The sequence below is a fragment of the Glycine max genome, chromosome 12 (assembly GCF_000004515.6).
Source record: "Glycine max cultivar Williams 82 chromosome 12, Glycine_max_v4.0, whole genome shotgun sequence".
Taxonomy (NCBI): Eukaryota; Viridiplantae; Streptophyta; class Magnoliopsida; order Fabales; family Fabaceae; genus Glycine; species Glycine max.
In genome coordinates, this window is record NC_038248.2 from 13,816,561 (window position 1) to 13,838,548 (window position 21,988).

At 42.1% G+C, this 21,988-nt stretch overlaps 2 protein-coding genes and 1 pseudogene across 2 annotated transcripts; all 3 read right to left on the minus strand.

Moving 5' to 3' along the window:
- Window positions 1-13,249: 13,249 nt before the first annotated feature.
- Window positions 13,250-14,161, minus strand: LOC106794268 (uncharacterized). The gene has a single exon (XM_014764699.1). The coding sequence runs from the start codon at window positions 14,159-14,161 to the stop codon at window positions 13,250-13,252; it is 912 nt and encodes a 303-aa protein (XP_014620185.1).
- A 3,828-nt stretch (window positions 14,162-17,989) lies between these two features.
- On the minus strand, window positions 17,990-18,698 carry LOC112998555 (auxin-induced protein X10A). Its single transcript, XM_026124667.1, has 2 exons — window positions 18,651-18,698; window positions 17,990-18,289 (listed from the first exon to the last, which is right to left on the minus strand). The coding sequence occupies exons 1-2, from the start codon at window positions 18,696-18,698 to the stop codon at window positions 17,990-17,992; spliced, it is 348 nt and encodes a 115-aa protein (XP_025980452.1).
- A 1,271-nt stretch (window positions 18,699-19,969) lies between these two features.
- LOC106795282 (heparanase-like protein 1) lies at window positions 19,970-21,988 on the minus strand (annotated as a pseudogene).

The window sequence follows — 21,988 nt, forward strand, 5'->3', positions numbered from 1 at the left end:
ACACATACTGAAATACTAATATTATTACTACTACCTCTTTTTAATTACCAAACAGACTTCGTAAAACATAACATAAAACATAAAAGAGAACACAAAACATAATATAAAAGAAAACATCAAAACATAAGATCAGCTGCCTCCACCCAAGTCTACCCATGGGCCCCAATCAGAGCCAGCCAAGTCATCCATGAGGTCTTCATCAACAGCAGGATCCTCAGTAGCGGCGACTCTAGAAGGCTCTTCCCCCCTGTCAGTGGAGGGCTGGTCTCCTGGCCAGGCGACCAACTGACGATAGGCCTCTGGAGTCGTGAGTGGCAGATCCATCTGCAAATGTAGGGACAATCGATGCAGGTCCTGAATGATGATCTGCTGACCCTGGTACAAGAACCTGAGCATCTGTCCATGCATGTCTGGAGGTGCTGAGGTGAATGGAAGTGGAGGCCGTGGTTGCTGGGAAGAAGGCCAAGAGGGGAGGCTGGGATGGAAGAGGGGCCTCTGATGCCGACGCCGAAGCTCTGGTGCGTGTGCGACGGGTCCCCTGAAATGTGATAGATGGATCGGCGGGGTTCCAGCAGTTCTTCTTAATGTCGGCAAGGTTGATCACAGGACTTAGTGACTAAAAAATCAGGGTATCAGAGACAACCCCCTGAATCTCACACAGTGTTCTGATCAACGCTAGGAACCCAAACCTAGAAGTGTTGGACTGGGTGATCTGATTGATCTGAAGAGAAATGAGGCTACCCTCGTCCAGGTCCATCTTCATCACCAAACCATAGATGAGTCGGGCCCTGTCAACATTAATATCATAGGTGTGAGAAGTAGGGGCAAGGTTAAAATAAGAAAGTACACTCCATGTCTGAGCGAGTGTCGTCAAATCCTTCCGCAATAGCTTCCAGGGGGCCCATCAACATTTATAACAAATCGCCCCCCCTGGAATACATAATGCAAATAGGATGGCGTCATGGTCTGAAGGCGTGCGGAGGTACTGAGAGTATGTTGGGTAATCCTCTCCCTATGCCAGGATGACCGGGGTGTCGAGGAAGTCGTTAATCATCTCAGCATCAAACCACACGACCTGTCCTTGAACCCTACAAAACTTCGGACTGTGGTCCTCTGGATCATATAGGTTGGAGTAAAACTCCTTCACTAGAGCAACATCAATTTGCTTCTCTGGAAGTCGGGTCAAAACCTGGTCCCATCTGTGCCTCTGGAGTTCCTGTAGGAACTCATCAAACATCCCTGGTCCAAGCTCTACATTCCTCTCCGGAAGGATGTTCCGGAGCTGAATGTTATCCTGGTATCTGTGCCAAGCAATCTCGGAAGAGAAACAGGAAGAGTCCCAATTGGAAAAACAGAATAGAGGTGCAAAAAACAAGAAACAAAAAAACAAGAAAAACAGACTGAAGTTAGCAATCAGGGAGGTGCAAAAAGTAATCAGAATAGAGGTGCAATCAGTAAAGAAGGGGGTGCAGAAAGTAATCAGAAGGGAGTGTGGACAGTAGAAGTAGAGAGTGTGGAAAGTAATCAAAAAGTAATCTAATGGGCCCTAAGGCCCAGCCCCGCACTTAGCGCCCCCTTCATGCTGCTGCTGGCATGCGCTTAGCGCCAAGGGTGGGCACTTAGCGCGTTCGCCCAGATGCATGAGCGTGCTTAGCACGGGTTGCCGGCTAAGCACGTGCATCATTTCCCTTCTGTGGCTTTCCCAGTAGCTTAGCGCGTTCCTCTGTTCTTCTCCATGTTACATGTTCTCACTAAGCCTATGTGGAAGGCTTAGCGTGCTGACACCTGCACGTATTTTAGTTATAACCCAGATCCATAATCTCACTTTTTCTCGTGAAGGGCTTGTGAACAAATGCAAAACAAGGGAGTATGCTTTTAGAGAGAGTGCAGAGGAGAAGTAAGAATGCGCAGAGAAGAGAAAAAAGGTAAAATGATGAGGCTAGTAATTTAAAATGTTTTGAAAGAAGCTGAAGGGTCAGGCAGTATCAAAAACTGCCCTGTAATTTATGACTTGCGCGCTTAGCACGCAGGTCGCCGCTAAGCGACCCAAGGAAAACGTCCCATGGTTGCCCTTCAGAGTTTAAAATTCAAATTTTGAAAACATACCTGGGCGCTTAGCAAGTAGCTTCGTGCAGCCCACCTCAGTTTTGCAATTGGTACCCCTCCTGTTGCTGTCTTCACCTACTGAGCCTTTGCTTTTTGCACCTCTCTTTTTTTCTATTTGCACCTGTTGGGCCTATTTTTTTTCTTACATAAAATAAAAATAACTACATTTTTACAAATATATGTTGGGTTGCCTCCCAACCAGCGCTTAGTTTATTGTCTTTAGCAAGACAGTAGGCCTTCTCAAGGATCATTCAAGTAGATGATGGTCATCAATCGCTCGAGTTGTCCTCCACTGTACGGCTTCAAGCCTTGTCCATTGACGATCCATTTCCTCTCAAAGTTCTCTTCTCTTGGGTCCACCAATTCTACTCCTCCATGACGTCTGACTTCTTTTATGATAAATGGCTCTGACCACTTGGACTTCAGCTTACATGGGAATAGACTTAGCCTCGAGTTAAAGAGTAATACTTGTTGCCCTGGCTGGAATTCTTTCCTCTGTAGCTTCGTATCATGACATGCCTTTGTCTTTTGCTTGTAAATTCTGGATGACTCATAGGCATTCAGTCTCATCTCTTCTAATTCCAGCATCTGTAGCTTCCTCTTTTTCCCGCATGCATTGCTGTCGAAGTTGAGCAACTTGAAAGCCCAATATGCTTTGTGCTCCAGCTCCACTGGTAAATGGCATGCCTTCCCATAAACTAGCTGAAATGGCGATAAGCCGATAGGAGTCTTGAACGCTATCCTAAAGGCCCAGAGAGTATCATCGAGCTTCAAGGCCCAATCCTTTCTTGATGATGCAACTATTTTCTCCAGGATTCGCATGAGCTCCCTGTTAGAGATTTCTGCTTGGCCATTTGTCTGAGGATGATAAGGTGTGGCCACCTTATGTTGGGCATTATAGTGCTCCAAGACTTTCTTCAACTGATTGTTGCAGAAGTGCGTTCCCCCATCACTAATCAAGGCTCGTGGGACTCCGAAACGGGAAAAAATGTTCTTTTTCAGAAATTTGATTACTACCCTGGCATCGTCCTTCGGCGTAGCTATGGCTTCCACCCATTTGGAGACGTAATCCATAGCTACCAAGATGTAAACATTTCCATATGACGAAGGCAGGGGCCCCATGAAGTCTATGCCCCAACAGTCAAAGATCTCTACTTCCATGATATTCTGCAAAGGCATCTCATTTCTTCGAGATATCCCTTCTGTTCTCTGGCATTTATCACAACAACGCACAAACTCGTAAGCATCTTTAAAGATAGAGGGCTAGAAAAAACTTGATTGTAGCACTTTTGCTGTTGTTCTGTCCCAGCTGTGGTGACTGCCATAGAGTAAACTGTGGTAGTGCCAAAGAATGCTTTGTGCTTCCTCCTTTGTGATGCATCTCCTTAGTAAATTATTTGCTCCTGCCGTGAACCGATGAGGATCATCCCACACATAGAAGCGTGCATCGTGCAAGAATTTCTTCCTTTGACTCCAACTAAGCTCCTTTGGATTGACTCCCGTGGCTTTGTAATTGGCCATGTCTGCAAACCAAGGTCTAGCGGTAACCTGCAAAGGAAACTCATCAGGAAATTCACCTTTTACCTCTGGTTCTTCCTTGGTGACTTCTTCATTATTTAACCAAGATAGATGATCGGCTACCACATTCTCGGATCCTTTCTAATCCTTGATAATGATGTCAAACTCTTGTAACAGCAGGACCCATCTAATCAACCTCGGCTTTGAGTCTATTTGGCGAGCAGGTGCTTGATGGCAGCATGATCTGTGAAAATGGTGACCCTCGACCCTATCAAGTATGACCTGAACTTCTCCAAGGCAAAGACAATGGTTAGCATCTCCTTTTCTGTGGTTGCATGATTCAACTGTGCTTCATTCAGGACCTTGCTAGCATAATAGATGGCATGAAATACCTTGTCGTGCCTCTGTCCCAGAACTGCTCCTACTGCATAATCATTGGCATCACACATTAGTTCAAAATCTTTATTGCAGTCGGGTGCAATCATTACTGGTGCAGTGGTGAGCTTATTCTTCAGTGTCTGGAATGCTGCTGAACATTCTTCATCAAACTTGAAAACCACATCTTTATTCAGCAGGTTACTTAGGGGCCTGGCAATCTTTGAGAAATCCTTCATAAACCTCCTGTACAAACCTGCATGCCCTAAGAAACTTCTGACACCTTTAACATTAAGTGGTGGTGGCAGCTTCTCGATGACGTCTATCTTCGCTCGATCAACCTCAATCCCTTTGGCTGAGATCTTGTGGCCAGCATGCACCTCTGAAATATGGCTGGTGCATTACATAACCCGAATGGCATCCTTCTGTAAGCAAAGGCGCTAATGGGGAATGTAAAGGCCGTCTTCTCCTGATCTCTGGGGTCTACCGCAATCTGGTTGTATCCCGAGTATCCATCCAAGAAACAGTAGTATGCCTACCATGCAAGTCTCTCCAGCATCTGATCCATGAAAGGTAAAGGGAAATGGTCCTCCCGTGTGGCTTCATTCAGCTTGCGATAGTCGATACACATTCGCCAGCCAGTGACAGTTCGTGTTGGTATCAAGTTATTCTTCTCATTTCGGACCACTGTCATTCCACCTTTCTTGGGAACCACCTGTACTGGGCTTACCCAAGCGCTGTCAAAGATGGGGTATATGAGCCCAGCCTCCAAGAGCTTGAGTACCTCTTTTCTTACCTCATCCTTCATTGTTGGATTCAGCCGCCTCTAGGGTTGTCGGACTGGCTTGTAGTCCTCCTCCATCATTATCCTATGCATGTAGTAAGCAAGGCTAATTTCCTTGAGATCCGATATGTGCCATCCAATTGCTTCCCTGTGTTTCTTGAGGACATCTACCAACCTGCTTTCCTCCTCTGCTGTGAGTGCGTTACTGATTACTACAGGTTTATCTTCCTCCAAGAACACATACTTCATATGATTGAGCAATATCTTTAACTCTATCTTCTTCTTCTCGGACGGAACTTCCTTCTCTAGCGTCTAATATCTGGCTTCTCCCTCAGGAATACTGTCTTGTCGATCCAAGTCTTCCAAGCAAGTCTTTAGATCTTCTTCTTCTTCACTGGTTAGACAGTCTAGAGCATTTACCATTGCTTTCTCCAGCGAAGACCGTGGTGTCTCGAGAATACTGACGTCTTCCTTATCTATCTCCTCCATTCTGAAGCACTTCCAACCCTCCTGTGGGTACTTCATTGCCTTGAACAAAGTTCCCATTCCCCATATCCGCCACACAGTTGGCAGTCAACATGAAGGGTATGTCTAAGATGAGGGGAATGTTTGTGTCTTCTTCGATATCCATTATGACAAAGTCCACCGGAAAAGTGAAGTGGCGTACCTTGATTAGGACATCTTCTACCACCCCGTATGGTCTTGTGATCAAGCGGTCTGCTACTTGAAGCGTCATCTTGGTGGGATCTATCTTCAAATTCCTGATTCTTTTGCACATTGACAAGGGCATCATATTGATAGTTGCTCATAGATCAATGAGGGCCTTGTTTACCGCTTCCTTCCCTATGGTGCTCGGGATGGTAACACTTCTGGGGTCCTTAAACTTCATGGATAGCTTCCTCTGTATTATTGCGTTGCAGTTGCCCCCTACCACAATGTTCTCGTTGTCAATGTACTTCCCCTTCTTGGTGAGGATGTCTTTCATAAATTTGGAGTAGAGGGGTATCTGCTGTAAGGCTTCCCCGAATGGCATAGTGATCTCCAGCCCTTTGAATATTTCCAAGAAACGTCTGAAGTAACGCTCCTTGTTCTTCTTGGTGGGTACCATAGGATATGGGAGATCCTATAGTAGGGCTAGTGGTTCTTCCTTCTTGGCTTCCCTTGCTCTCTGGCTCTTGGTCTTAGGTGGCGATGCCACCTTCTCTTCTTCCTCTGTCCTTTCTTCTGGTGTCTCTGTCCTTTCTTCCTCTGGCCGGTCTTCTTCTTCAACCTTACCCTCCTCTTGTGCTCTTCTTTACCCTCGAGTCAGCACTGCCTTGCATTCTTCCTTTGTGTTTTTCTCTGTGTTAGCCCCGAAAGTTCTAGTGGGCCGTTCGGCATTGTCATGTGCCAATTGGCCCATTTGAACTTCCAGATTCCGAATAGCTGCATCAGTGCTCTTTTGATGTGATCGTGACTCCTAGATGAATTGCAGTAGTAGTGCGTCTATATTGGTCGGCTTTTCTTGCTGATTCGGTCCTTGCCTAGGGTGCTAGTAAGGCGGTTGGTATGGTTGTTGGTTCCTTTGCTCCTTATATTGGTTTCCCTGATTCCTCGACCCTGAACCTTGCATGAAGTTTCTTCCTTCATTGAATCCCGGTGGCCCGTGATTGAATCCTGCTGCCCCTTGGTGGAATCCGGATGAGTTCCCCTGGTTGTAACCCTGGAATCCGCAATTAGGTATGCCTATATAGTTTACTTCTCGAGAGGTGTCCTGTTGGCTTATACATTGTCCAGGCTCATAGGTTCCTCCGTATGTGGGGCAGCTTCTACCTGCAAAACAGAAGAGTGGGAAGACCTTACCGCTTGTAGTTGTTAAGGCAATTTGTTGAGGGTTTCGGTAAAGGCTTATATCTGCCTCGTCAACTACATGTTTTGTGCCAAAGTCGCGTCCTGCGTGCTGAGGTCCAAGAGACTTCTTTTCATGGGAACATGGGTACGATCACGAAGGATTGCTTAATCGCTAGCCGCCATGTTCTCGATGAGCTCCATCGCTTCCTCGGGAGTCTTCAGTTTGATCTTCCCTCCTGCGGATGCATCTAGTAGCTGTTTCGATTGAGGCCGCAAGCCATCGATGAATATGTTTAGTTGTACTGGCTCACTGTATCCGTGTGTCGGTGCTTTTCTTAACAATCCGTGGAAACGGTCTAGTGCTTTGCTAAGGGATTCATCCGACAATTGATGGAAAGAAGAAATCTCCATCTTCCCTACGACGGTCTTTGACTCTAGAAAGTACTTCTTTAAGAATTTTTCCACTACTTCTTCCCAGGTTCTTAAACTGTTACCTATGAAAGAGTGCAACCATCGTTTTTCCTCTCCTTCTAGGGAAAAGGAGAAGAGGTTAAGGCGTATTGCATCTTCTGGGACTCCTGTGATTTTGACGGTGTTGCATATTTCTATGTATGAGGCTAGATGAGCATATGGATCTTTGCTTGGATGACCATGGAAGAGGTTCCCTTGAATTAACAGAATAAGGGAGTGCGGGTATGAGATATTGGCTGCTTGAACCTCCGGCCTTGCAATACTTTTGAAGAACTAAGGAGTGGCGGTATTAGAAAAGCCGTCTAGTGTGACTCTTCGTGCCGGTTCCCCGTCCATTTTAGTGTGATGTGGAGAAAGAGGAGGTGAGGTGTAACTGCTTCCTTTTGTGTCTTGTTCCCTTCTTCTTCTTGCAGCGTTGTTACACCGACAAGTAGCTTCAATTTCCAAGTTGATAGGGACAACGTCTCCAGATGCAGTTCTAAGTCGCATAAAAACAAAAAGGCACTACCCGTGCAATTATGGGAGAAAGAAAGAATAGAAGAGAAGAGAAAGAATACTAAAAGAATAAGCCAAGAAAAGAAGAGTTGGGCTTACAAACTGATATAGTAGGGCAATTAAGTGCGAACATAAAATCCTCGGCAACAACGCCAAAAACTTGTTGAAACTTTGGCAAGTGTACCAAATCGCTCTAAGTAGTAAACCTTGGAAGTCCGAGTATCGTTTCCACAGGGATTTTATTGCACTCTACCGAATACTTTTCAATTTGCAAGTAAAGAACAAATAGTAAAAATAGGAGTAGTTGCAAAATTAAATTGCTATTACTAGATCAAATAGTTTTAGAAAAAACAATTAAAAGAAATACCAAGACCGGACAAACCCAATTGGCCTATGATGCATGTAAATATGATATTCATTACCAATGCAATTGTATTAGTTCTACCCACATCTATTAATCTTACTTGCCCCTGATGCCTCATGATGACAAGCCTAGTTTAACTACCTATCTCCCAAATGCCTTTGCGAAGATTCAATAATTAAAATGCATTAAGGTTAAGTTCTAGATGTTGCTAAATGCATGGGCATTGAGTTATCATTCTATGCCTAGCAATGCTAACCCGATGATTCTTTTCTTAAGATGTTCTATTAGGTGTTACCCTTTCCCAAGCGTATAACACCTAAAACTGATGCATGCATTAATTCTTAAACCCTTATTAGGAAATACCCTCTCCCGATGATTCTTCTAATGAATGCAAAATAAAAAGAAAAGAATTAGAACAGAAAAACCTGGAATGAATCCTCTTTGCATTAATAACTCTTGAAGTACACGATACATCGCTAGCTTTTTAGGCCTGCCAGGCCCTAGCTAGGGGATTAGCCACTCATGGCCATTGAGGACTTTACAACTGGGGGTGAAAGAAAGAATGGGGGTAATAAAAAAACAAAGAATATAGAGGGAAAAGGGAAAGCTCAGGCTTAGAATGCTGAGAGAAGTGCTCTGAAGCGAGATCTGTTGTTTCCCTTGGACTAGCTCTCTATTTATAGCTGCTGAAGTGGGCTTTGGGCCTTCGTAAGAACGCTTAGCGCAACACCTCGCGCTTAGCGCATTCAGATCATGCGCTTAGCGCAAGCTGCAGGCTTAGCATGTGTTTCTGTTGGATCGCGCGCTTATTGCGTGGCCCACCCTTAGCGCACGTAACAGATTCTGCATCTTCGAACTTAACGCCTTGCTTAGCGCCTGTCCATTGACGATCCATTTCTTCTCAAAGTTCTCTTCTCTAGGGTCCACCAATTCTACTGCTCCGTGAGGTCTGACTTCTTTTATGATAAATGGCCCTGACCACTTGGACTTCAGCAAACCTAAGAATAGCCTTAGCCTCGAGTTAAAGAGTAATACCTGTTGCCCTGGCTGGAATTCTTTCCTCTGTAGCTTCTTATCATGATATGCCTTCGTCTTTTGCTTGTAAATTCAAGATGACTCGTAGGCATTCAGTCTCATCTCTTCTAATTACAGCATCTGTAGCTTCCTCTTTTCCCCGCATGCGTTGTTGTCGAAATTGAGCAACTTGAGAGCCCAATATGCTTTGTGCTCCAGCTCCACTGGTAAATGACATGCCTTCCCGTACACTAGCTGAAATGGCGATAAGCCGATAGGAGTCTTGAACGTTGTCCTATAGGCCCAGAGAGTATCATCGAGCTTCAAGGCCCAATCCTTTCTTGATGATGCAACTGTTTTCTCCAAGATTCGCTTGAGCTCCCTCTTAGAGATTTCTGCTTGGCCATTTGTCTGAGGATGATAAGGTATGGCCACCTTATGTCGGACATTATAGTGCTCCAAGACTTTCTTCAACTGATTGTTCCAGAAGTGCGTTCCCTCGTCACTAATCAAGGCTCGTGGGACTCCGAAACGGGAAAAAATGTTCTTCTTCAGAAATTTGATTACTCCCCTGACATCGTACTTCGGCGTAGCTATGGCTTCCACCCATTTGGAGACGTAATCCATAGCTATAATGTAGGCATTCAGTCTTATCATGATATGCCTTCGTCTTTTGCTTGTAAATTCAAGATGACTCGTAGGCATTCAGTCTCATCTCTTCTAATTCTAGCATATGTAGCTTCCTTTTTACTCCGCATGCGTTGTTGTCGAAGTTGAGCAACTTGAGAGCCCAATATGCTTTGTGCTCCAGCTCCAATGGTAAATGGCATGCCTTCCCATACACTAGCTGAAATGGCGATAAGCCGATAGGAGTCTTGAACACTGTCCTATAGGCTCAGAGAGTATCATCGAGCTTCAAGGCCCAATTCTTTCTTGATGATGCAACTGTTTTCTCCAAGATTCGCTTGAGCTCCCTGTTAGAGATTTCTGCTTGGTCATTTGTCTAAGGATGATAAGGTGTGGCCACCTGATGTCAGACATTATAGTTCTCCAAGACTTTCTTCAACTGATTGTTGCAGAAAAGCGTTCCCTCATCACTAATCAAGGCTCGTGGGACACCGAATCAGGAAAAAATGTTCTTCAGAAATTTGATTACTACCCTGGCATCGTCCTTCGGCGTAGCTATGGCTTCCACCCATTTGGAGACATAATCCATAGCTATAATGTAGGCATTCAGTCTTATCATGATATGCCTTCGTCTTTTGCTTGTAAATTCAAGATGACTCACTGGCATTTAGTCTCATCTCTTCTAATTCCAGCATCTGTAGCTTCCTCTTTTCCCCGCATGCGTTGTTGTCGAAGTTGAGCAACTTGAGAGCCCAATATGCTTTGTGCTCCAGCTCCACTGGTAAATGGCATGCCTTCCCATACACTAGCTGAAATGGCGATAAGCCGATAGGAGTCTTGAGCGCTGTCCTATAGGCCCAGAGAGTATCATCGAGCTTCAAGGCCCAATCCTTTCTTGATGATGCAACTGTTTTCTCCAAGATTCGCTTGAGCTCCCTGTTACAGATTTCTGCTTGGCCATTTTTCTGAGGATGATAAGGTGTGGCCACCTTATGTCGGACATTATAGTGCTCCAAGACTTTCTTCAACTGATTGTTGCAGAAGTGCGTTCCCCCATCACTAATCAAGGCTTGTAGGACTCCAAAACGGGAAAAAATGTTCTTCTTCAGAAATTTGATTACTACCTTGGCATCGTCCTTCGGCGTAGCTATGGCTTCCACCCATTTGGTGAAGTAATCCATAGCTATCATGTAGGCATTTAGTCTTATCATGATATGCCTTCATCTTTTGCTTGTAAATTCAAGATGACTCGTAGGCATTCAGTCTCATCTCTTCTAATTCCAGGATCTGTAGCTTCCTCTTTTCCTCGCATGCGTTGTTGTCGAAGTTGAGCAACTTGAGAGCCCAATATGCTCTATGCTCCAGCTCCACTGGTAAATGGCATGCCTTCCCATTCACTAGCTGAAATGGCGATAAGCCGATAGGAGTCTTGAATGATGTTCTATAGGCCCAGAGAGTATCATCGAGCTTCAAGGCCCAATCCTTTCTTGATGATGCAACTGTTTTCTTCAAGATTCGCTTGAGCTCCCTGTTAGAGATTTCTGCTTGGCCATTTGTCTGAGGATGATAAGGTGTGGCCACCTTATGTCGGGCATTATAGTGCTCCAAGACTTTCTTCAACTGATTGTTGCAAAAGTGCGTTCCCCCGTCACTAATCATGGCTCGTGGGTTTTTCTTCAAAAATTTGATTACTACCCTGGCATTGTCCTTTGACGTAGGTATGGCTTCCACCCATTTGGAGACGTAATCCATAGCTACCAAGATGTAGACATTTCCATATGACGAAGGCAGGGGCCCCATGAAGTCTATGCCCCAACAGTCAAAGATCTCTACTTCCATGATATTCTGCAAAGGCATCTCATTTCTTCGAGATATCCCCCCTGTTCTCTGGCATTTATCACAACAACGCACAAACTCGTAAGCATCTTTAAAGATAGAGGGCCAGAAAAAAACCTGATTGTAGCACTTTTTTCTGTTGTTCTGTCCCCACTGTGGTGATCGCCATAGGGTGAACTGTGGCAGTGCCAAAGAATACTACATGCTTCCTCCTTTGTGACACATCTCCTTAGTAAATTATCTGCTCCAGCCTTGAACAGATGAGGATCATCCCACACATAGAAGCGTGCATCGTGCAAGAATTTCTTCCTATTACTCCAATTAAGCTCCTCTGGAATGACTCTCGTGGCTTTGTAATTGGCCATGTCTGCAAACCAAGGTCTAGCGGTAACCTGCAAAAGAAACTCATTAGGAAATTCACCTTTTATCTCTGGTTCTTCCTTGGTGACTTCTTCATTCTTTAACCGAGATAGATGATCGGCTACCACATTCTCGGATCCTTTCTTATCCTTGATAATGATGTCAAACTCTTGTAACAGCAAGACCCATCTAATCAACCTCGACTTTGAGTCTGTTTTGGCGAGCAGGTGCTTGATGGCAGCATGATCTGTGAAAATGGTGACCCTCGACCCTATCAAGTATGACCTGAACTTCTCCAAGGAAAAGACAATGGCTAGCTTCTCCTTTTCTGTGGTTGCATAATTCAACTGTGCTTCATTCAGGACATTGCTAGCATAATAGATGGCATGAAATACCTTGTCGTGCCTCTGTCCTAGAACTGCTCCTACTTCATAATCACTGGCATCACACATTAGTTCAAAATCTTTATTCCAGTCGAGTGCAATCATTATTGGTGCAGTGGTGAGCTTATTCTTCAGTGTCTAGAATGCTGCTGAACATTCTTCATCAAACTTGAAAACCACGTCTTTATTCAGTAGGTTACTTAGGGGTCTGGCAATCTTCGAGAAATCCTTGATAAACCTCCTGTAGAAACCTGCATGCCCTACGAAACTTCTGACACCTTTGACATTAAGTGGTGGTGGCAGCTTCTCGATGACGTCTATCTTCGCCCGATCAACTTCAATCCCTCTGGGTAAGATCTTGTGGCCTAGGACTATGCCCTCTCGAACCATGAAATGAAACTTCTCCCAGTTCAGTACCAAGTTAGTCTCTACGCACCTCTAAAGTACCATCTCGAGGTTCCTTAAACAACTGTCAAATGAGGGTCCAAAAACCGAGAAGTCGTCCATAAATACCTCAATGCTCTTTTCCACCATGTTTGAAAAAATCGCCAGCATGCACCTCTGAAATGTGGCTGGTGCATTACATAACCCGAATGGCATCCTTCTGTAAGCAAAGACGCTAAAGGGGAATGTAAAGGCCGTCTTCTCCTGATCTCTGGGGTCTATCGCAATCTGGTTGTATCCCGAGTATCCATCCAAGAAACAGTAGTATGCTTGCCCTCCAAGTCTCTCCAGCATCTGATCCATGAAAGGTCAGGGGAAATGGTCCTTCCATGTGGCTTCATTCAGCTTGCGATAGTCGATACACATTCGCCAGCCAGTGACAGTTCGTGTTGGTATCAAGTCATTCTTCTTATTTTGGACCACTGTCATTCCACCTTTCTTGGGAACCACCTGTACTGGGCTTACCCAAGCGCTGTCAAAAATGGGGTATATGAGCCCAGCCTTGAGTACCTCCGTTCTTACCTCTTCCTTCAATGTTGGATTCAGCTGCCTCTGGGGTTCTCGGACTGGCTTGTAGTCCTCCTCCATCATTATCCCGTGCATGCAGTAAGCAGGGCTAATTTCCTTGAGATCCGATATGTGTCATCCAATTGCTTCCTTGTGTTTCTTGAGGACATCTACCAACCTGTTTTCCTCCTCTGCTGTGAGTGCGTTACTGATTACTATAGGTTTATCTTCCTCTAAGAACACATACTTCATATGATCGAGCAATATCTTCAACTCTATCTTCTTCTTCTCGGACGGAACTTCCTTCTCTAGCGTCTCATATCTGGCCTCTCCCTCAGGAATGTTGTCTTGTCGATCCAAGTCTTCCCAGCAAGCCTTCGGATCTTCTTCTTCTTCACTAGTTAGACAGTCTAAAGCATATACCATTGCTTTCTCCAACGAAGACGGTGGTGTCTCGAGAATACTGACGTCTTCCTTATCTATCTCCTCCATTCTGAAGCACTTCCAACCCTCCTGTGGGTACTTCATTGCCTTGAACAGGTCGAAGGTGATCTTCTGATTGTCAATACTCAACTCCAAGTTCCCATTTCCCATATCCACCACACAGTTGGCAGTCAGCATGAAGGGTCTGCCTAAGATGAGGGGAATGTCTGTGTCTTCTTCGATATCCATTATGACAAAGTCCACCGGAAAAGTGAAGTGGCGTAACTTGACTAGGACATCGTCTACCACCCCGATGGTCTTGTGATTGAGCGGTCTGCTAGTTGAAGCGTCATCTTGGTGGGATCTATCTTTAAATTCCCGATTGTTTTGCACATTCACAAGGGCATTTAGATTGATACTTGCTCCTAGATCAATTAGGGCCTTGTTTACCGCTTCCTTCCCTATGGTGCACGGGATGGTAACACTTCTGGGGTCCTTAAACTTCTTGGGTAGCTTCCTCTGTATTATTGCACTGCAGTTGCCCCCTACCACAATGTTCTCGTTGTCAATGTACTTCCCCTTTTTGGTGAGGATGTCTTTCATAAATTTGGAGTAGAGGGGCATCTACTGTAAGGCTTCCCCGAATGACATAGTGATCTCCAGCCCTTTGAATATTTCCAAGAAACGTCTGAAGTAACGCTCCTTGTTCTTCTTGGTGGGTACCATAGGATATGGGAGATCCTGTGGTAGGGCTGGTGGTTCTTCCTTCTTTGCTTCCCTTGCTCTCTGGCTCTTGGTCTTAGGTGGCGATGCCACCTTTTCTTCTTCCTCTGTCCTTTCTTCTGGTGTCTCTGTCCTTTCTTCCTCTGGCCGGTCTTCTTCTTCAACCTTACCCTCCTCTTGTGCTCTCCTCTTGTGCTGAGGGTTTCGGTAAGGGCTTCTATCTGCCTCGTCAATAACTTGATTTATGCCAAAGTCGCGTCCTGCGTGCTGAGTTCCAAGAGACTTCTTTTCGTGGGAACATAGGTACGATCACGAAGGATTGCTTGATCGCTAGCCGCCATGTTCTCGATGAGCTCCATCGCTTCCTCGGGAGTCTTCAGTTTGATCTTCCCTCCTGCGCATGCATCTAGTAGCTGTTTCGATTGAGGCTGCAAGCCATCGATGAATATGTTTAGTTGTACTAGCTCGTTGTATCCATGTGTCGGTGTTTATCTTAACAATCCGTGGAAACGGTCTAGTGCTTCGCTAAAGGATTCATCCGAGAATTGATGGAAAGAAGAAATCTCCATCTTCCCTTCGGCGGTCTTTGACTCTGGGAAGTACTTCTTTAAGAAATTTTCCACTACTACTTCCCAGGTTCTTAAACTATTACCTGCGAAAGAGTGCAACCATCGTTTTGCCTCTCCTGCTAGGGAAAAGGAGAAGAGGTTAAGGCGTATTGCATCTTTTTGGACTCCTGCGATTTTGGCGATGTTGCATATTTCTATGTATGAGGCTAGATGAGCATATGGATCTTTGCTTGGATGACCATGGAAGAGGTTCCCTTCGATTAACTGAATAAGGGAGTGCGCGTAGGAGATATTGGCTGCTTGAACCTCCAGCCTTGCAATACTTGTGAAGAACTGAGGAGTGGCGGTATTAGAGAAGTCCTCTAGTGTGACTCTTCGTGCCGGTTCCCCGTCCATTTTAGTGTGATGTGGAGAAAGAGGAGGCGAGGTGTAACTGCTTCCTTCTGTGTCTTGTTCCGTTCTTCTTGCAGCGTTGTTACGCCGACAAGTAGCTTCAATTTCCAAGTTGATAGGGACAACGTCTCCAGATGCAGTTCTAAGTCGCATAAAAACAAAAAGGCACTACCAGACCAATTATGGTAGAAAGAAAGAAGAGAAGTGAAGAGAAAGAATACTAAAAGAATAAGCCAAGAAAAGAAGAGTTGGGCTTACAAACTGATATAGTAGGGCAATTAAGTGCGAAAATAAAATCCCCGGCAACGGCGCCAAAAACTTGTTGAAACTTTGGCAAGTGTACCAAATCGCTCTAAGTAGTAAACCTCGGAAGTCCGAGTATCATTTCCACAGGGATTTTATTACACTCTACCGAATACTTTTCAATTTGCAAGTAAAGAACAAATAGTAAAAATAGGAATAGTTGCAAAATTAAATTGTTATTACTAGATCAAATAGATTTAGAAAAACAATTAATAGAAATGCCAAGACCGGGAAAACCCAATTGGCCTATGATGCATGTAAATATGATATTCATTACCAATGCAATTGTATTAGTTCTACCCACATCTATTAATCTTACTTGCCCTTGATGCCTCACGATGACAAGCCTATTTTAACTACCTATCTCCCAAATGCCTTTCCGAAGATTCAATAATTAAAATGCATTAAGGTTAAGTTCTAGATGTTGCTAAATGCATGGGCATTGAGTTATCATTCTATGCCTAGCAATGCTAACCCGATGATTCTTTTCTTAAGATGTTCTATTAGGTGTTACCCTTTCCCAAGCATATAACCCCTAAAATTGATGCATGCATTAATTTTTAAACCCTTATTAGGAAATACCCTCTCCCGAGCAAATAAAACCCAAAAGAAATTTAAGAAATGAATGCAAGATAAAAAGAATCCTGTTTGCATTGATAACTCTTGAAGTACACCATACATCATTGGCTTTTTAGGCCTGCCAGGCCCTAGCAAGGGGATTAGCCACTCATGGCCATTGAGGGCTTTACAACTGGGGGTGAAAGAAAGAATGGGGGTAATAAAAAAAACAAAGAATATAGAGAGATAAGGGAGAGCTTAGGCTTAGAATGCTGAGAGAAGTGCTCTGAGGCAAGATGTGTTGTTTCCCTTGGACTGGCTCTCCATTTATAGCTGCTGAAGTGGGCTTTGGGCCTTCATAAGTGCGCTTAGCGCGACACCTCGCGCTTAGTGCGAGCTGTAGGCTTAGTGTGTGTTTCTGTTGGATCGCGCCCTTAGCGCGTAACGAATTCTGCATCTTCGAGCTTAACGCCTCGCTTAGCGCTTGTATTGCCTTGCACGCTTAGCGCGTGATGCGCGCTTAGCGCGCGTGTTAGGTTGGGCCTGCTTCAGACTTCTTCTTTTCCTTCATTTTTTTTGTTGCTTTTTTTGCTTAATGTAACTCCAATTTTTGTATCTGCAACCAAAAATTCAATTTAATTAATTTTCTAACTTTTAATCACAAATAACTGCTAAATAATTAATTTCAGGCCAAAATTTGAATAATTCTTTACTATTAATTCACAATTATTTAGAAGTTATCAATACTTAAACCAACCTTCATTCCAGGATTTGTTGAGTCAAGCTGAGAAAGAGTTTGGATATGACCATCCCATGGGTGGCCTCACAATTCCTTGCAGCGAAGTTGTCTTCCAACATATAACTTTTTGCTTGAATTGAGCATAGATCTCCCAGTTTAGGAGATTGACATAGATTATAGGAGACATTTTGTACAATAGGCGTCTTCTCAAAATGTATAGACCCCCCTTTCTCAAGAGAGAAGAAAAAGAAACATAATATGTTTTTTTTGTTGTTAATTACAATTAATGAATTCAACAACACAAGGATCAAGCTTCTCTATACTTTATGTTGATTAATTAGTTTCAATCTTTACTCCTCTCTGTATGAGCCAGGTTGAATTCTGTTAAAAGATGAGACTTTGTTATGATAAATTTCAAATTAGTAATAGAACACACATGATTTCTAAAATGGTACGTATATATAGCAGAAGTATTTTCCATTGGACCAAGGAAAGATAAAATTATTTGGGAGAAACAAAATGTATTCTAATAATTATTATACATATCAAATTAAAAATTTGAGCTGCAAGGACCTAAACACACGATGCACCTTCTCTGCCAAAGCAGGTGCAAAATAAAATTGGAGTTAATGTCAAGGTTTATTTTCTTCTTTGAATAGACAAGGCCTACTCCTGTGACAACAATTTTCTCTTTTACGATTCGTAAATAGTATGGCTCGTAATCACTAACCCTATATGGGAAGAAGTGAAGGAACCAATGTATTTTCCATAACTTCTGTCTATATTAGATAAAGTGAAACTATGGTCATACCATGCAAGAAGCATATGTTGAAACTGAGTGGATCGGAGTTCTTAATTTATGTCCACCAAAATTTACGATCTCTTTCTATATTTGTTGTGAATTTTAGGGCAATACCATGGTAGTAATAACTCCATGGCAATACCATAGTAAGTTAAATTTAGTAATGATACAGTGTGTTATATGTTAAACCATATCAAGATTTGACAAAGGCAAAAAGTAATTAAACAATGTCCTGTGTTGCATTAATTCTTATTTAGGAAACAAGTTTCAACTTCTGTACGAAATAGAAAATTCTCACAATAAAAGAAAATGCCTTATGTACGAATTTGCCTCATCTAATCTATCTGTGTCTCCATTAACATGATTTACTGGTTATTCAAGTGAGAGGTGACAGTTAGGAACTCATCCTCCCTGCATGGTATTGTGAGACCACCCATTGGATGGTCATACCCGAATTCTTCCTCCGCTTGATTCAACAAATCTTGAAAGGAAGGTTGGTTCAAGTATGATACGGGGATAACAAACTGCCTCATTTTGTCTCCAACATAGACTGCAAGGTAGCCCTTTGGCACCTCCAGAGCTTTTGAAGATGCTTGGTTTGCAGCAACTGATGTCTTCCTAATGCCAGGTAATCGAAAACCTATTTGTTGTTGTTTGAGTTGAGACTTGGGAAGAGAAAGTTAGAAAAGACTTTGAAATATAAGATGCAAGCTTTTGAACTTCGAATGCTTTAGGATGTGAATGACTTCTGTTGTCCTAAATGCTTGCATCGATGAATATATATAGAAGAAATAATTTGTAAGAAATCATTGGCTACATGAATCATTAAGGTGGGGAGGACTATAAGGCAAGATTGATGGGATGGGACATACAGGGAGACAAGGGAATATGGTATTCCCTTGGAGAACTTTCTCACTATTTCCGCTTGAAATTAAATAGATGTATAATCTCAAACCACATAAATGATTAAAATGATAAATGATCTCTCACTATCCATTGCCTTATAATTCGTCAGCCAGAAGTTACCTTCCAGCTGTACTTCAATGTAACGTGAACAAAACTTGTCCAGAGCATGTTAACAAAAATATTAAATATCAATTAATAAATAATCGTTACGTTTCACTGAGGCATGTCTTATTAGGTTACACAAGTGGAAGCTTTATGTTGGCCAATGTTTGATATGGTGGGCATACACACGTCTTCACAACTTATCCTTGGTAGATGCATTGAAGAAAAAACCATGTGATAACTCGTGCGTATGTCATCCATCCATTAACAGTCACTTTCTCTCGGGATTGGGTTTCCACAGAATCTTAAAAGCTATATATACACATTCCATGGTCTTCAGTCAACACATGCCATTGCAATCCTCAAGCTAACTTCGACATTTTTCTTCTTCTTTCAATCAAGTAAAAAAAATGGGTTTCCGTTTACCTGCTATTTGACAGCCATTATTCACAGCTCGCCAAGCAGCTTCAAAATTTGTAGAAGTCCCAAAGGACTATGTTGCAGTGTATGTTGGAGAGAAGCAAAAGCGGCTGGTGATTCCCATATTGTCATACTTGAATCAACCTTCATTCCAAGATCTTTTGTATCAAGCTGAGGAAGAGTTTGGATATGATCATCCCTTGGGTGGCCTCACAATTCCTTGCAGTGATGATGTTTAACAACATATAACTTTTCACTTGAATTAACAAAAAATTACCAATTTTTGACATTTTATACAATAGGCTTCTTCTCAACTTGTAAAGATTACCAATTTTTGAGTAATGACAAAGAATTAATTTGCTCTGTATTTATGTTTATCAATTACATAGTTCACTTACTTCTACTATTAGAACAATAGACACCATCAGGAGTTTGCTCTTGCTGAAAAAAAAGTATAAAAATGTCTTGACAACTATATAATAGGCCACATGCTTCACGGCCAGGAAAAGCTATGATAGTATTTTGGTAGGAACAAAGAGGAACTTGAATTTAATAAAAAGACTTTTCTGTTCTATAATAGTTCATAAAATCAAAATTCATGACCTCAACCATACACCTTTTTATAGAAATATATGAATTATCAAATAACAGTGCCACATTAGGCATGTATCTATATGATGCATTTTAATCTGTGAGCTGTATAAATTGAAGTCCCATCCCAATTCAATTCAGCTTGATGTGTATTTTAATCTGTAAGGTGCCTAACTGGACATAGTCAGGAATACACTACAAGAAAAATGACATATATACCTAGAGACAAAAACTGTCACTATAAATAAAAAATATGTAGGTAAATGTATGATAGACTTTGTCCTACGGACGTTTCTTTTGTCAACTTTGGGGGGGGGGGGGTATAATGACGGCTAATTGTCTGTCACTATAGGTTTTACCTACTATGTATAGTGTGTAGGTAAAAGTCATTAACTTCTACATACATTTCCTAACTGTAGGTAAAAAGTCTTTAATATGTATTTATCATCTTCAACTGTAAGTAAAAGTCATTAACTTCTACTTACATTTTCTAACTGTAGGTAAAAGTCTTTAATATGAACATCACTTGAGACCGCAAGAACCTTCTTTCCCATTAACCGATGCCACAAAACTGCACTGTTTAGAAACAAGGCCAGAACCTAGGATTAGATATGTTCAAACATGATGTAATAATCACTAGAAATCTTCAAGTAACCTTCAAGGAAAAAAAAGTATTCTCTTTTCGTTTGTTGCAATTTTCAATTAGTACTTACCTGTAGTAGTCAGGATTGGGAGCAAAGGTGGTGGTATTGAGAAGGCCATAGTTCCCTCCAATTAAAGTCTGCCTGCTATAGACTTTAGTGCTCTAGCAAGATGCTATTCCAAGTTGACCTAAGTACCTGAGCCATTTAAATTTCAAAACTTACAATAAATCACAACCAATTTTATATTTAGCAACATGTTTTGCTAAATATAACAGAAAAAACATCATAATACATCCTTTAGAAATTAAAAAAGAACAAAAACTGATGGAAGGAATGGACAACCAATTTTACTCACCAGAAGCTGTTTAGAAATCTGTTAGAAACATGATTGCCACCACTGTTGTATGCCCCTCCAGCTTCTCCTACCCATGCAGAAGACCAAGGACCATATATTTTAATGGTTTCTGAAAGATTGCTGAAAATTGATTCCACCCTGCTCAAGCGCTCAGGATCTAGAATCTTCCTTTCAAGATGCTCATCACTATCTAAAAGAGAAATCAACTTAGAAACACTGATCAGGAATGACAGACAATAGTATTTTTCAAGCAAGTGAATAAAGTATATCACCCTTGGTACAAGATAAGCTGATAAGGTTAAATATTGAAATGAATATATTATATATCAGTTGCCAGTGCATATCTTTCAATGCAAGGAAAAAGTAAGCACTTATGAGAAAAACAAATTAAACAGAAATGATCAGTATTAAAGTATATGATGGGATAGTTCAACATGGCACAATTTCATGTTGGCATTCATATTAATGTAAACATCTTTCAGTAGCTTTGAAGACAATCAAGGAGATGGGAGGCTAAGACGTATCTCTACATAAATTAGCAAATCCAACCTTCATATATTATCTCTCCAGATAATATCAATTTTTGTCAAAAGAGGCCTTTCATAGTCTATTTTAGCAAACTCTCTTGCAATTATATGGTTTTTCAAACATGACAGCATTTTCTTTTTGAATGTAATATATAGAAATGGAACAAACAAATATGAAAAATAAACATCATCATCATGTTAATGAAAGAGAAGCAATAACCTACCAATTAAGCATGACTTATTGCCTCAACTGATTTCATGCCAGTGTACCACTACTCACAAGAAATGAAAATAGAAACAAAGGAAGGATTGTCTAGATATTTTAGATTATCAAATATTTGGTAACAAAGCCTATATAGTAGAAAGAATTAAGTAAGTGACAATCAAACCTGGCCCAAATTATATAAATGATGAGTCAGAACATTGATTATGCTTGAACCCGAAACCTGAAGAAGCCTTTCATACCAATATTTTTCATAAAATCCCCCAGGTGCGACAAGTGAAGGCTTGAACTTGGAGCTCTCGTATAACGTGCTTAGAATTTGTTTAAGCTTTGTCAAGTCTTTCCCATATTGTGCAACACCAACACTTGCACCAATGCCCTTACCACTCAACTCATTACCTACAGCACCGGATGCAAGAAAAATGTTAAAACAAACAAAAATGAGCATAACAAAACTTAAGAAATGTAAAAAATTCCAAGAAATTCACCCCGTAAAGAACACTTCAAGAAGGGTTAATTCTTTGGATAACTTCTAATTAATATATGTTAGTAATGATATGTGTAGACTCATATATTGAACAAAAACATCTTACCAT